At 52.0% G+C, this 15,192-nt stretch overlaps 2 protein-coding genes across 3 annotated transcripts in view; one reads left to right on the forward strand and one right to left on the reverse strand.

Annotated features, from left to right (window-relative positions):
• The window catches only part of LPP (LIM domain containing preferred translocation partner in lipoma), an 826,113-nt gene that overhangs the window by 689,316 nt on the left and 121,605 nt on the right, over positions 1-15,192 (forward strand). The window lies entirely within an intron of this gene.
• Positions 1,404-15,192, reverse strand: part of P3H2 (prolyl 3-hydroxylase 2) — a 76,028-nt gene continuing 62,239 nt past the window's right edge. For both annotated transcript variants that reach the window (XM_075507136.1, XM_075507137.1), the window contains exons 4-15: positions 14,663-14,794; positions 13,337-13,479; positions 11,816-11,905; positions 11,277-11,317; positions 10,693-10,787; positions 7,660-7,787; positions 6,964-7,059; positions 6,726-6,876; positions 6,080-6,197; positions 5,483-5,558; positions 4,436-4,576; positions 1,404-3,350 (exon numbers count right to left, since the gene is read on the reverse strand). In XM_075507136.1, the coding sequence (XP_075363251.1) occupies positions 3,258-3,350; positions 4,436-4,576; positions 5,483-5,558; positions 6,080-6,197; positions 6,726-6,876; positions 6,964-7,059; positions 7,660-7,787; positions 10,693-10,787; positions 11,277-11,317; positions 11,816-11,905; positions 13,337-13,479; positions 14,663-14,794 (1,304 nt within the window). In that variant the 3' untranslated portion in view covers positions 1,404-3,257. The remainder of the gene's footprint in view (positions 3,351-4,435; positions 4,577-5,482; positions 5,559-6,079; positions 6,198-6,725; positions 6,877-6,963; positions 7,060-7,659; positions 7,788-10,692; positions 10,788-11,276; positions 11,318-11,815; positions 11,906-13,336; positions 13,480-14,662; positions 14,795-15,192) is intronic.

Consider the following 15,192-nt stretch of genomic DNA (forward strand, 5'->3'; position numbering starts at 1 on the left):
GGTAGCAGGAAGCAAAAATGTTAGTGCACCAGGTTGTCCCTGGGGCATATTTGACCAAGGAGGAGTGTATAATTTGGTTTTTGTTGTTAGCTTTCTTTTTCCAAGGATGCGGGTGCCCTGCAGGCAGTCTGGATGTGACCATGACAGCTCTGGCAGATACTAGGCCCCTACATCAAATCTAAGAGTTAAAATTCATTTCTTGGAGGCCAAGTCACCTTGGTGGCAACCCATCCCACTCGGATACAAGAGACCCAAAAGCCTACATTGTGGTGCATGTCCCAAACAGCTCTGCCACTTGGTCCTGCAAGGCTACAGTGTGCCAATAAACTTGGCAACCACCTCTGCTGTTGCAGCAGAAATACAAATCCACTTCTGAGCTAGACTTTGCCAGAGCAGAGAGCTGGAAAAACAAACAAACAGGAAAAGAAGTGCCTTTGACTCACTGCATTCCTGTTTCCTGGCTTCAGCCTGGCACAGACCACAGGCAGGTCTCAGCGGCAGAGCAGCGTGGTGAGCGGCACGGCCCAGGCAGCCCGGAGTCTTTCCCCTTCTTGGGGATTTGGGGTTTGTGCTTGCAATTGAGTCCTGAAATGTTGCATCCTTTTGAGGCTGCTCCACCGTGCTCCACCAAAGCTGTTGTTTCACCAGGAGCCGGCCAGTGCCCCGCTTTGCTCCCCAGCCTGCTGCACAGCCCAGCATTGCACAGGGGCTACGACACCCTCCTCCTGCTCTCCAAATTGCCTGAAGTGTGCCAATGGTACATAAGTTATTAGGCAGCTGGATGCAGAGCAAAGGAGATGGACAGGCAGGCAAATGCACACACACAACTTCGCTTAATCCTGTCCACACCAGTGTCTCTGACGCTCCTCCAGCACGGGGAACGTGTGCAATGTGCTCTAGGGACTGGGGCAGGAAACCCCAAAAGGAGAGACACCATCGTGAGACAAAACTCATACCCCCCTCCCCAGTCTCCCCTTCTAATACTTGGCAAAAGAAAGACAAAGACAGGCCCAGATGTTGTGTTTAGTTTATTTCCCCTGGATTTAGACACAGCTCTGGCTAACCACCACAGCAGCAAACAAAAGACGACCAGCAGCAGCCCGCCCTGCCTCCCCGCAGGAGGACCAGCTGGTGGGATCCCTGCAGCCCCAGGAGGGCAGGGGCTGCACCGAGCTGCTCGGAGGGGCAGCTCTGCAGGATGCGCTCAGGCAGATGTGGCTGTTGGGGGGTGGCCGCACAAACTCAGGCTGAAGGTGCAGCATGTAGGAGTCAAGCCTTGGATGCAATAGCGTGGTGCAGATGGGGGACAACACAACCTGCGTTTCAGCTCTCCAGCTGCCCTTCCCTTCTTCCCTCCACCTTTTCCCTCTGGCTATTTTAAAAAAAGAGGGGTTAAGCATTTACAGGGGAGGCATTTAAGCAAGGAAGGGTCTCTGCAGGGTAAACTGTGGGCAGTTCCTTGAGGAGCCAACACGATGAATCTTTTCAACACTCTATGAGGAAGGGAGATGATACCCTCAAAGAAACAAGCCACGCTGGTGGCTCAGAAACACTCAGAGCTTTCTCCCCTGCAGATCTGACATTGGAGGATGTGCAGCAAAGGGCCCTTCCATCATTTTCTAGGTGGTAATGGTGCCCCCTTCACAGTCTGGGCATTTGTTTTTCCAGATGCACTGAGTTTCCCTTTATCTTGCCCAGGACCAGCTTTTGAGGAGGTCTCTGCAGAAGGACCATCCTTGTCTATGGCCTTTGCAGCCAGTGACTGGATGAGAAGAGGGTGCTGCTGAGCCTGGAAGATTTGGGTAGGCACAAGCTGCATGAACAAAGAGAAATGACAATTCCCTATTGCAGATTTTAAGTCCTGGGAATGCCAAAGCTGGCAGAAGGGAGCAGAGAAGGACTGAGAAAGTGCCGATGCAGCAGGGAGCTGAGCAAAGCTGCTCCGGGATGCAAACTCCAGCCAAGATCCCTGCACTGCTGGAGAGACAGCAGCCTTGCAGTAAATTCAACAGTAAAGATTGCTGCAACCTGCCTTTTAAGAACTGCTTTCTAGCAGCAGAAGCAGCTGTTGGGTCAAAATAAAAGCTGTTCTTATGTCTGGGATGTGGGCAACTCTGTGACTTCAGTGCTCGTTCTGATTGAGGTAGGGGCTGCTCTGGTCCCATGCATAGGAGTTAATTTAATGGTGGTAGAGGGATGATTTACTAGCTTACCAGTAGTTACTGCTGTAGTAAACTCTTGTGATAAGCAACATGTACTTTCAATGCAAAACCCTCAGACTGGGTCAGACATACTCCTGAGCAAATAGATGCTACCACACCATGAACATCTGCTGCTTCTGCACTGTCAGGACGGGAGGATGCAGCCAGGACATCTGGAGTACAAAGCCGCACCGTGATCATCCAACAACATGGCACCATAGCATCACTGAGCCTTTCAGCTGCTTTCCAACACGGACCTGGAAACGATTACTTTTAACCTTGGGTTTTACCAGCAGCAGCACTGGGCTGGAAGCTCAAAGGATGCGGTGTGAAGCAGCTTCTTTCATGCATCCCAGGCCACTAGCAAGAGCAGGGACTGCACATGAGTGACAGACCCTATTTCACCAGCGTCAGCTGCAAATCAAACCCCTTCTTGTGCACAGCTCATGCCCCTGCCCAGCAGGTGATTTCTGGAAGCTCTGCTCAGAATTAATACTCAAACACCAGCTTTGCATAGCTACAGAGAGAGATGCATTTTGCTAGGACCTGGGTTTTGCTTTGTTTTTTTTCTGTAAAAGGCATATTTCAAATGGTGAAGGATTTTGAGATGGAAATAACTTGACTTGTGCTCCAGTTTTCACCAGGGCAGCGCTGCCTGGTTCTTCAGCCAGCACTTAGCAGGGGCAGGGAGACTGGTCCATTATCACACCTGAGACATTTCTCTAGCAGAGGCTAAAGAGAAGCAGCTATTTCTGGCTGAGGAAGAAAAAAAGGGGTTCTCCAAGGGGGTACAGTGGGCCTGAATAAGTCCTGAGACATGCTGGGGAAGCACAGGGAATCCCAGAGGCGTAGGCATAGTCAATCCCAGCAGGAGATGCTGGCACAGAGATGAGGGGTCCCAGCAAGAGCTGTGCTAAACACAGAAGAGGCACTCCTGAAACTCCACAATCATATTAACCTGTTAATTTATACAGTGGCTCTGTACAAAAATAGAAGGGTTCTAATAAGATTAACAATATTAAATAAATATTTAATAGAAAAAGTCTTTGGCCTAGTTCATAGCTCGTCCTTTGGGTTGATATTCATTTCACTGGGTCCTAGATGCTCCTGGTCCAACATCGCGATCACTTCATCTGCCTGGATTCGCTCCTGCAAGAGTGGAAGGGAAGAAACCATAACAGCAGAGCTTCAGCGCCTGCTCTCAGCTTCCTCAGCGCGGCTCAGGCTGCTGGGAGGACCCACAGCAAGGAGTTCATCCAAGGACCAGAAGTGTAGTTGAGAGGACGGGGGACAGCCTGAGACTTGTGCTGGGGATTTGCTGGGCAAAATTAATCAAATCACTTTGCACCTCAATACCTAATTCCCTCCTCCCTCCAGGGGCTGCAATGCTTGGGGCAGAGCTGATGTGTTACTGTTCCCGTATCACACTTCACTAGCAGCCACTGCCACAGCATACCCTCCTCCTGTCCCCTCCACTTGACATGGATTTCCAGCTCCCTAGGCAGGGCTGATCTCCTTCCACACATGCACCAACCATGGAGGAATTTCAGCTAGTGCCAAAAAGCAGAGAGACAGTAAAGTGCATGTCTGAAAATAAGCTTCTTGCAAAACCTCGCAGCCCACCTGCTTCACAAGGCAAAGGCACAAGGGTTTTGTTTTAGTTTTGCTTGGTTTTTTATCTTTTGTTCTTATAGACAAAGTCTATAGTTTATTGCTATCAAAGGGAGACAGGGGCTGGTACAGCAGGCTTTTAAAACAGAATTTGGAGGTTGCCTGTTGAAAAGCACCACAGCCCAGATCTCCCAAGGCATCCAGGTGCCCGGACGCGTGGACTTCAGGCTGCCAAACCAGCTCTGAGGACCTGGCAGCAGCCGCACAGCACTCCGGCCTCAGCTGGGGCTGGCTGTGGAGGACTTCCCCGTTCATCAGGTTATTGCCACTAGGTGTCAGGAACGGCCAGTCCAGCCCTGCGCAGAGCCCTCCCGCACCCCGCTCAGCACCCCATGGACCCAGGGTGATAGGTGCCCAGGAGCATGACCGGCAGGGAAAACCATTCAGTCCCTGGGCCACCAGCTCATGTCCCTGTGGTGCAGCAGATGGGAATGCTGCTGCTGGGGGGGTGTGATGGGGGGGAAAATAGATGTGCTGGGACCCGAGGCTGAAGATGGTCCAGGTTCCTCTGGGATGCTGGGTACCCCCCCCAGCTCTCCTGACATCTGGATGGAGGGACTCACCAGCTCTCTGTAAAGCGGGTCCAACGTAAACCAGAGAGCCACGGCACACCGCTGGCCTTTGGTAACCGCCTTCACCCCATGGGGGTTCTCGCCGCCTGACGAGAAGCTGATCATTCGCCCGCACTTGGGCTTGATGGAGGCCTGTGGGAAAACAGGCGACAACAGGGTGGCAAGGAGGAGCACGGCTGCACGCACTTGCCATGTCTGGGCTTGTCACGGTCCAGGGCCTGAGATCTTACTGGGCATCTCTCTACATCACCCCAGGACCCAGTGAGCTGCTCTGGAGGACATGCAGAGCCCTGGGCATAGCTGTAAAAACGTGTGGGGTAAATAGGGAGGTGTGAGGCTTGGTCCTGCTGCGCAGACATGATGCAGAAAGGAGATGGTGGCATGGAGTCCTTGCAAAGCCTGCAGGTGACCACCTACGGCAAAACACGGCCACAGCATAACTCCAGCGAGGTTCAGGCTAACCCTGGCATGGGCTGTGAAACACCTCTTTCTCCTCTCTGCTGAGTCCCCAACAGGTATCCTGCAGGACCTGAGGCGCAGACACGCCAACCAAATCAACCCTCTAGCACTGGTCTTAGATGCAATCTACCCTCCAGCATCTACGAGACTTCGGAGCCCCAGCATGGTGCCCAGATGCCCTGTCCAACCACGGAGGGGGTGCACAGCCTCCCAGATGGGCCCAGGCAGACGTAGGTGCTTGTGCCTGAGCCCCATGTCTCTCAGGGACTGATGTCCACCACCTTGACCTGCTCTGGGCCAGGCACGGCATATGTACAGAGGCATTGCTTCGTGTTTGGCCACGAGATGGGGCGGGAGCTCAGTGGTCCTCCAGGCAGGGACGACTCTCAGCCATCCCTCTCATCTGCAGGTTTCCTGCTCAGTGCAGCCTCAGGGCAGGGCACAGAAGATCTGTGCACCTCTGCCAACAGGATTTTGTATGGGCTCTTTGCAAGGTAGGAGCCAAAGGCTGCCTAGGGAAGCTCAGAGCCCCAGCCCAGGCTGCTGAGGAATGGTGTTTGGTTCACAGCACTGACTTACGGTCACAGTTTTGGCATCCATCTCGGTGAAAATGAACTCGCCTCCTTCGAAATCCGCATTCATGTACAGGAGGGCACTGGGGGAGGAAGCGGAGACCCCTGTGAGAGGAGCAGCGGGGAGGGCTCGGGGCTGACCCCCCACCTCTGGGGCAGATCCTGCATTGCTCCACTGAGACGTGGGGGGGGAGGGCTGCCAGGCAGGGGAGGTCCTGCTGTGGGGCCGGTCAGGGCCACCCAAACTGCCCCCATTTTGAAGCCACAGCTGAGAACCAGCAGATCTCTCCTTGCTAGGGAACAATTCTCAAAATGTCCCCTGGGTCCCACCAGCTCCCACCCTCCTGTTCTGCACCAAAACCACCTGACAGACACAACCCTGTGGGCCACAGCTGGGATCTCCCAACCCTAAAATATCACAGAGCCATTACAGTTAAACTCTGGCCTGAAGCTTAGCCATGATGCTTGCTGCTATCAGAAACCACCTGCTGGATCTCACTTCTGCCACGGCTGGGATGTACCAGCTTTAGGTCTGTGGAGCAGGATGCCCTGCCTCGGGGAGGGTCCCCAGGTGCCCTTGGGGGGCAGCCCCCTTTTTCCCTACCTGTAATCCCGAAAGGTGTAGGCAGGAGGCTCCTTCCAGCACTCATTGGCCTCGGGGTCCAAGAGGCAGTTGTCAGCATGGATGGGGTGGCTCAGGTCGTTCCTCCTCTCCTGCTGGCCTAGGCAGGACCATGTGGAGGAAGGGGGAAGGAGAAGGGGTGGATGAGATGGAAATGCCATGCTCTGTGGGGTCCGTCATGGTGGGGAGCCTGCCCCGACCCCACTCCGGGTGGAGTTCACAGGTGAGAGGAGGAAAGGAAAGGCTGGGGAGAAAAGGCAACATCTGCGGACTCAGATCTGCACAGCTCTGCTTGTTCCTCACTGCAGGGAAGGGAGATGGAGAGCTGGGGGGTGGAAAGGAGAAGGGACAGCGAGAGGAGGCAAGAGAAGAGGGAGGAGAAAAGAGGAAGAGTTGGAGACATAACAATCAAGAGACACCCCAGAAATGAGCTTCTTTGGGACAGCAGTGCCCACCCTTTGCTGCTGTGGGGACAGTGACTTTGCCCAGCCCTTGGCCACTAGTTTAAGCATCAGGCAAAACAGAGCTACTCTCAGGCTTGGGTCCCCCACTCGTAACCCCCCATGGGGGGGCTGAACCCCTCCTGTCCTCCCAGCCCTGCCCCACCGCCGGCCCCCCAAGCCCTCACCGGACAGGGCGGTGCGGCACACCAGGTGGGTGTAGGAGAAGTAGAGCGTGGAGTTCAGCATGAAGTAGGACTCGACGATCCTGCGAGCCTTCTCGCTGATGTCGTAGAAGAGCCGGGCACTTTTCAGTGGGATGCGGCCCTCGTAGCCGTACTGGGCAAGAAGAAGGGTTGAGAGAGGGTTAGTGCTGTGCACCGGCCGGGAGGGAGGGCATGGGAGAGGAGGAGGAGGGAGCTGTACCTTGAGGGCTTTGAGGACGGTGGCTCCTTCAAATCTCTCGTTCGGGGTGTGGGGGGAGGTTTTGCCCCTGTAACCATCTCCAGCCAACATGATCCCCTGAAAGACACAAACACGGGTGAGCAATGAACTGGTTCCCCAGGAGACGGGGAGCTGCAACAGAAGCATCTGGGACCCTCTTCCCCAAATCCTCCAGGGCTGCATTCACTGGGACAGGTGAGTTGGGTGGGAAGGTGCTGCAGCTCTCCATGACCATGGTCCCTTCTGAGATGCTGGACAACAGCCACCCACCTCCCGACTGGGGATGTTCAGGCACCCTCAGTCCCTTCCCAGGCTCAGTTGATGATGAATGAGAAGGCTCAATCCAGGCTTGTGGATGAGCATCCTTTGGGGTTGTGTATAACATGGGGCAAAGAGCTATTTCTGCACGGGCTCTGTCTTGCAGCATGTTTCTAAGAACAGCCCAAGATGGAGCAGCAGCTCCTGTGCTGCAGTTACGGGTGTGTTATGAGATAAGCATCTGACTGCTCTCCATGGGCATCCTGCCATCAGTTGCAACACTCAAGAGTGAGGCATGAACCCAGAGCATCTCCAGGGGCTGATCGCACATTCAGCTCTCACAAGCCAGATGCTGGGGAGAGCATCAGGCACTCAGCGCAGGTGGCAGTCATGTCCCCCCCAGGGGCACTGCCTACTCACACTGGCCACCCTGTGAAGCTCTCGGCATTGCTCCTCCGAGATGACGTTATCCAGTAGTACTCGCTGAGTGCCATTCAGCTGCTGCGAGTTGTAGACAAACTTCACATCGTTGTAGAGAAGCGGACCCCCTGATGGAAAGAGAGACACGAAACGACCCTGCTGAACATGGCCTGGCCTCGTTGACATCTTGTACCGTGGCTGAGGGCCAGATGAAGTCACCCGGGTGCGCTGCCAGGGAAAGAGCTTCACAGCAGAGAGCAGAGTTTGGCCTCACACCAGCAACAAAAGAAACAGAAGCAATGGAAACACCCGGAGATGAAATCAATTTGCTGCAAAAGCATCAGCATTTTCCACCTTCTCATTAGCTGCCTTGCAAATGCAGGCACCACAGCCTGAAAACACCAAAACCTGATGGGACACGATGGGAGACACGGACACCAGCTAACCTGGCTCTCCTGCCCGGCAGCCAACATCAACGGAGGCCATAACTTTCCATTGCATTTGTGCTGTGGGGATCTTGCCAGCTTGGCATGCAAAGCTGCTCTCTGCAATTGTCATCAGTGGGGCTTTTTTGTCTTTTACACACATAGAAAACCTAATGCTGTGCTGAGCTTGCAGCAAGTGTCGCTTGTTCTCCACCAAGAAGAGGGGCTAGGAGTGGGCAAGCTGGAGGACCCTGAGGACAATCCTCCTCCGCAGAGGCAAAGGAGCTGCTATGGCCGTCCCTGCCATCCCTTGCTCCCTGCCTCTGAGCTGCCTCCCTCTGCCTGCCAGAAGCCAACGGCTTGGCTGTGTTTTGGAGGTCCCAGGTAGCATTCCTAGGATGGGAATACAGCTGTGGCTGGGCTTGCACACTGCTGGGCTCCCACCTGGTATGGGGCGACTGAGCCTTGCCACGTGCTGAGCAAACAGGCAAGAAGAAGAGAGAGATTAGCTCTTTACAACAAGTTTGGATCCATCCCCATCAAAATTGCCTTATCAGAAAAACATGGTGAGGCCATTAAATCACCATCTTCTGAAGCCTCTTTTCCTTATCTCCTCAAAGAGAGAGAATGAAAGAAATGGCAACAATAAAAACCTAAACCAGATGTTTCTCCAGGAGGAAGGTGAAATGCATCTAAATTGTGGGAAAAATTATCTGTTGTCACAGAGCCACAATAAAACAGAGGAAACAGAGCCGCAGAGCTCCTCTCACCATGTGGCACAAGGAAACTTCTCTGTTACACTGCTTTTATAAGTACTACTTTTCCTGTCTGTTGAGGCACATTGTTTTTGGAAGGTCTCCTTGGCCTTTGGAGGACACGTAACCCTGAGGGCAGAGCCCCACCACTAGCCCACGACTTTATTTCTGAAGCGTTAGGTTTCTTGGAAACGGAAAAGATGGGACATTCCTCATGTTCACTTTGCTGTTCTTGTTGCTCAATAATAGCATTTATTATAAATGCAGCTGGATCAGAAACAGGACTCCGAAATCCAAACTCCTGGCACGCTCCAACTCAGGGCTGAGTTTTCCAGCTTGGATGTTGCTCTTCCCCAGCCATAGGCACATGAGGGATGAACCTGGAAGGCATCATTCACCACTTCCCCAGTTTCTTCTGCTCCTCCTGGGGAACTAGCGCGGGCTGCCCGGTGCCGTGAACACTGAACCCTTGTCCCACACCGGCAGCATGCTCCCGGCTGTCTTCCTCACCTCCACCGACTCTAAGTACCAGCAGAGAGAGACTTGTTTCCCATATGTATGTTCTGTGAAAAACACGCCAAAGAAACGGGGGAATGCTTTGGACTTTTGGGAGTGAAGGAATTGGCAGAAAGGAGGAAGGGGGGACGGAGAGAAGTACAGAAGAGTACAAAATTAAAATGGACTTTTCTTTTTCTCTTTTGGCCTTTTCTCTTCTTTTTCCAAGTGAAAAGAGAGAAAGAAAGAAAGACAACAGAGAAAGGAAGCAGCTGGACGGATAAAAATCCCATTTTCTTTTTGAACAGTTTCAGTTTTCTTTGTAAACTTGAAAACAGTTCTGCAACTGAACCAGAATAAAAGCATAGAGAGAACTAAAAACAGAGAAAGACGTACTCTGAAATTATTTGGTTATAGAAGGCAAACGGGCCAACAAATATAAATCAACCAGCTCTTGGCTTAAGCAAGCTCTTCAGGATCTTCCTGTGGTATTCGCCTATTTTATGTATGGTTAGGGAAGGGATAACAATACTCTGAACGAGACACTGAGCAGCTGGAGACAACTTGGGCCATGGAAAGCTGTGAAAATCCCCCAAAAGAGCGACCAACCACTGCATTACCGGGAGGTTTAATTGCCTGCTGCTGTGGAGCTGGCCTGCTACAGACACAAGACACCTCCTGGCTTGAGATCCCATTGTTTTGCAGCAAGGAGCACGCTTTGGTATTTGGCCATAATATAGTTTTTCAAAATTGTTATGGGGAAAATCTTGTCTTTAGTAGAAGATGTTATGGTATTTTCTGTGCTTGCTGAAAATGTGCTGAAATCAGTTGAAATGTCTGCCAACAGGCCTTAAAACAAAGTGATCTGATGTAAGCCAAGACATGAAATCACAAGCCATTCTGCAAACAGAAATGGTTGCTAATATGGTGTGATCCAGTGCACTTAGCAAAGCATCAGGACCGGAGTTCCTAAAACCTGCTGTCTCCAGCATCCATCCTTCTGCAGCCTGGACAACAGAGAACATTTTAATCTTAAAAGCACGTAGGGGAAAGACTACTGTTTGTTGGTGCGACCTTCCCCACAGTGAAGAGGACCCAGCCTCCCAGCTCTGCATCTCAGGTCTCTGCACTGAGCAGCTCAGCAGGTGGGAAAAGCAGGTCCAAGAGCAGAGCAGTGCTGGTGGGATCCATGGACCTAGAAATGCTGTGGGAGCATCAGACTTCTCTGTCTCCTAAAAACTTCAACCCCCCCAGGTAGGATTGGCCCTCATTGCTTAGCTGCCAGCCTTTGCAGTCTGCAGTCTCCAGCAATAGGGAAAAACCTTCTGATTTTGTTGAAACATCTTCATCAGACTTACCCTCCTTCAGCTCTCGATCTGGTTTTGGCATGGGTTTCTTTGCCAGAGACAGCCGGGGCCCATCTTCTGGTTCACTGCTAATACTCGATGGGACACTGAGGAGCAAGAGAGAAGAGGAACATCATGACTTTGGCCACAGGTCTCCAGTTCTGGGAATTGTGCTGTTTTGCACCCTTCAGAAAACAGTAAGTGAAAAAACCAGGAAAATTGGTATTTTGTACAAATGCCACAACTGTGCAAGTAGGAGTCATCACCCTGTCCCGTGGAAAACCACGTTTTTCTGATAATGGGAACAACGTCTTCCACCAGCAAAGCACAGACACCAACAAACCTGAATAGCACCACTTGCCTCATCGACCACGTTCCCTCTAGACAACTGCTGTTTTTGAGGCACTCAGCTAAAATAAGGTGCTTGTGGGAGTGTTTGTAATGGTAAGGGGCAAAGGACCCTAATTCAACCATGATGGTGTGCTGGGGTGAATGGGCAGCACCCCCTGAGTGGCAGGCTGGTACTCCGTCACGGGCACATCCCCTTCACCCTGCTGCGGGGACCGGCAGGGCTGCGGGCGCAGGCAGTGGCTCACCTGTGCTCGTCCTGGCGAGCGCCGTACCTGTTCCAGTAGTTCTGTGGGAAAAGAGAGAGGTCGTGCTTCTTAATTTAATGCTCCCGCCAAAGCCAGGCAGCGAGGCTCTGCCTCGCACATGGGGACATCGTCTAGCCTTTCTGGTGGGGATCCGTCCCACACAACTTTGGGCAATTGCCTGGGGTGACCAAACAGAAAATTTACCCCAAACCCAAACTGGCATCGTACAATGCGTACAGAAGGAGACCAGTTTGCCCAGCCTTCTCTGTCCCACCCCATCACCATGGAAGTGGCTGAGACACAGCCAGACACCACGTCAGGAGAGCTGGACTAGGCTGCGTCTGCTTCTCCTTCACCCCGGGAACGGCTGCCTCCCTTGCTTTGCCATCGCCCTTTTCCCGTAGGGAACAAACCGGGCCAAGACCCAGCTCTTGAGTCACCTACATGGGACTCGCTTTACAGGAGAGGGGCGAGGGGGGAAGCTGGTCCTATAGCTGTGAACTCCTAAGGGTCCTTGCCACAGCAAACCCAGGCATTACCGGCTCCGTGTAGGTGTATCCGAGGCCGGCCGCAGCCACCTGCAAGAGGTGAGACTCCAGCTTATGGCGCCGCAGCAGCGTTTTTGCTTCCTGAAAATAAGAGGAGAAGGGGAGTAGTTGCATGTGTAGCTTTCACAAGACAGTCAATGCACGTCTGCTTGAACTGGGGTTTGCTTTTCACATAACACCGTAGACTCCTATGGGGCGAGGGATGCTTGGGTCATGCCTTAGAGCAACCCTGGACCCAGGGCTGAGCCACTCACTACATTACAGAAGGGGAGGTGTTCAACAACTCATTCGGGAAGCCTGAATCTCCAAAATACATGTACATAGCTGGCAGAGAGTGCTGAGCACCTTGGAAAGCCTCTGAATATCTGGGCAAGAGGCTGACCAGAGAAACCCCCGCTGCAGAGCAGGAGGCAGGTTCCGGACCCTGGCTGGGCTGTGCCTCTGCTCCCCATCTGCAGAGCCCAGAGCCCGGCGGTGGGTGGGCTGCAGCATCGCAGCCTGCGACGCACTCAGGGTGCTGGGATGGGGACCACAAAGCACAGCCAGCTGGAAATCGTCCATCAAAGGGGGTTTTTTTGAATGCAAAATATGTAAACAAAACACTGGGTTTTCTCCTAGAAAACTACTTTGCAAAGCAAAACATTTTTTTACAGAAAACTTCAAAACACTGGAAACACTGAAATGTTTTTGTCAACTTCAGGTTTTTTCCTACATTCACTTTGTGAGGAGAAACGATGATTGTTCTTGTTTTCTTTTTTAGCATTTCCCTTTTCTTTTTTAGCATTTCACCAAATTCACCTTGATTTTCCTGGAAATCAAGGAATTCCCAAGGGAATGGAAAATCCAATTCCTGTCCTCTGCTTACGGCGCAAGGGGAATGAGCCTCAGCAGGGCTGTGATGGGATGGGAGGAACTTCTCCTCGTGAGAAAGGCAGCCCCAGGGCCGCAGATAAAGGCTGCCCGGCTCGGACAGGAAGCCTGTCCCGCTGGGTGACTGAACACATACTGTTTGGTTCTTTGACCCCAGCCTAACCCTGTGATAGCAAAGCTACTCCCCACAGAACAGGCTGAGTGCTGAACTCCAAGCTCAGTGGCTTGAGAGTAACACTGACATCCCAGCCTCCCCTTGGGAAAATATTTCTCAGCCCTCTCTTAATGGAGGTTGCCCTCTGCTCAGTGCTTCATTGCATTCCTCCTCCGCGTCTCCTCCGGAGCACTGAACAAGGGGAGGGCTTACGTTGCTGAGGCACTCAGTCATCGCCCTACCTGCCCTTGCTTGCGCTTTGCTAAGCTGAAGTCCCCGTTTAAAGAAGATCCTGCCCTCCAGTTTCTCCCCCACACCAGTGACTCTGCACTTGCACCCTGACAATAGCATCGCCAGCTAGTCCAGCATCTCCACATCTGTTTTCAAAGTGATCCCACTCTGGGAAAGCTGCCAAGCTGCTTTTATTTCCAGCTGATGCTTTTGTTAAAGCCTCCCACCAAGGGCTCTTAGGTGACACTCACTCTCACCTTTCTGGGTTTGATGGTGTCTGGATCCATCGTGCCTTCCAAGAGGCCCTCGTAATAACCTGCATTCTCCAAGACATCTTCGTCGTCTGGGTGGAAGAGGAGGTACGACTTGGCACACTCCAGGGCTTTTACGTAGTCACCGACTGGGAGGCAACACAACAGTTGTCAGGGGGGGCAGAGGGGGTACAGCCCCGCCGGCGGTGCCAGGGGCTCACACAGAGCACGGCGGGGCAGAGCCGAGGAGGGGAGCCTGCGGAGAGGGAGGCACAGCCTGAGCTCCCCGTCAGCTGAAGGATGAGCCCAACACTTTACAAGGCTCATCTGATGCAACTTTGTCTTAACTGCTCCATTTCACTGGCAGGGAAACTGAGGCACAGAGACATGACTTCTCTGTGGTCATGCACAGGTTGGGGATGGTATCCAAATTGGATCCAACTGGATGAGCAGGATGTGGATGCTGTCTGGCAGCAAACTGCCTCTCTCATGTGCAGCATCTCTCAAGGCTCCAGAGGTTTTTACCCACTACATTAAACTTCTAATTGGGCAGAGGAATAAAAAAGCCTGTACACCACGCACGAAATGCTGCTGACTCCTCCAGCTTTCTTCCCATTGCATTGATGAATGAAGAAGCTTTAGGTTTGAGGAGCAATTTTGACCCTCCCACATTCTGCCCTTTTCAAGAAAGAGCTCTTAGCACAAGCCTGAGATAGCAGAATTCTGCCTCAATTTTCTTTTATGTAACAGAACATAATAAAATGCCATACAGGACCACACAACTGGCAATATTCTATAGCATTGCCAACTCCTGATATTTTGCAATGTTGCCAACTCCTGCAATTTTACTGTGAATCTTAAAGTATTTGGTAATTAGCAAAAATTGGCATCTTGGGATAAGCTTGGGCTAACTTGTACATCTGTTACACATCAACTTAGAAAATGTATCAATTGGTTCAGAAAATGTGAAACATATAAATCCCCAGAACTCTAATATCAAAGGCAAATGAAAGGACCCTAAAAAAGCGTTATTTATTTAAAGAATAATAATGTTGAAGCTAAAGGTTGGGCTTTTAAAACCTGACTGATGATTGAAAACACTTTTACAAAAATACTTAACTGTGCATTTCAGTCAACCTGGAAGGAAAAGGACTTTCAAAGAGACAATTTCCAATGTCCTTTGCTTCCTGATGCTTTCAGACCATGCCACTGCATCACTGTAGCACATACATCATGGGGAAATATCCTGATTTCCACATGAAACAACTCAAACTTGTACAAAATGCAACAAAACTCAGCAAGCGCTATGAGGAACAGAAAGACAGCCTTTACCTCTGTAATAGGCAAACTGCAAGTAGTCGTAATGGAGGGGAAGGAAATTTTCAATGGGTGAGATACGGCCCGAACGTGTGGCGAGTTCTCGGACACAGTCGTGTTTGCAGGCCAGGACTTGCATGTAGTGATCTGCCAAGAAAAGAAGAAGATGGTCTGAACTGAGAAGGATGGTGATGGTGCTGAGACCAGGACATGCAACTGATGCTGCTCTGGTCCAGCAGGAGACTGTGCACCTAGAGAAACAGCGCAGGCTCCTTCCCAAAGCCAGTGGAGAGTTGCAGTCACATTTTTGCCCCCCTGGAGAAATGCCTTTCTCCTTCTGTCAACTGTAGAGGGAGCTTGAGCATCTCTTTTGTGTGCCTGGAGCTGCTGCTTCTGCCCAGGAAAGCCGGATGGGCGCAGGGACATGCAGGTGGCAGATAGCTCTTCAACCCCAAGAGCCAAACCAAAGGCAAGGACACCCACAAAGCAAGCGGAGATGTGAAGACAGGGTGACCACACGAAAGCCATCTCTGCACTCCCTTCCT

This window comes from Mycteria americana, chromosome 7 (assembly GCF_035582795.1).
Source record: "Mycteria americana isolate JAX WOST 10 ecotype Jacksonville Zoo and Gardens chromosome 7, USCA_MyAme_1.0, whole genome shotgun sequence".
Taxonomy (NCBI): Eukaryota; Metazoa; Chordata; class Aves; order Ciconiiformes; family Ciconiidae; genus Mycteria; species Mycteria americana.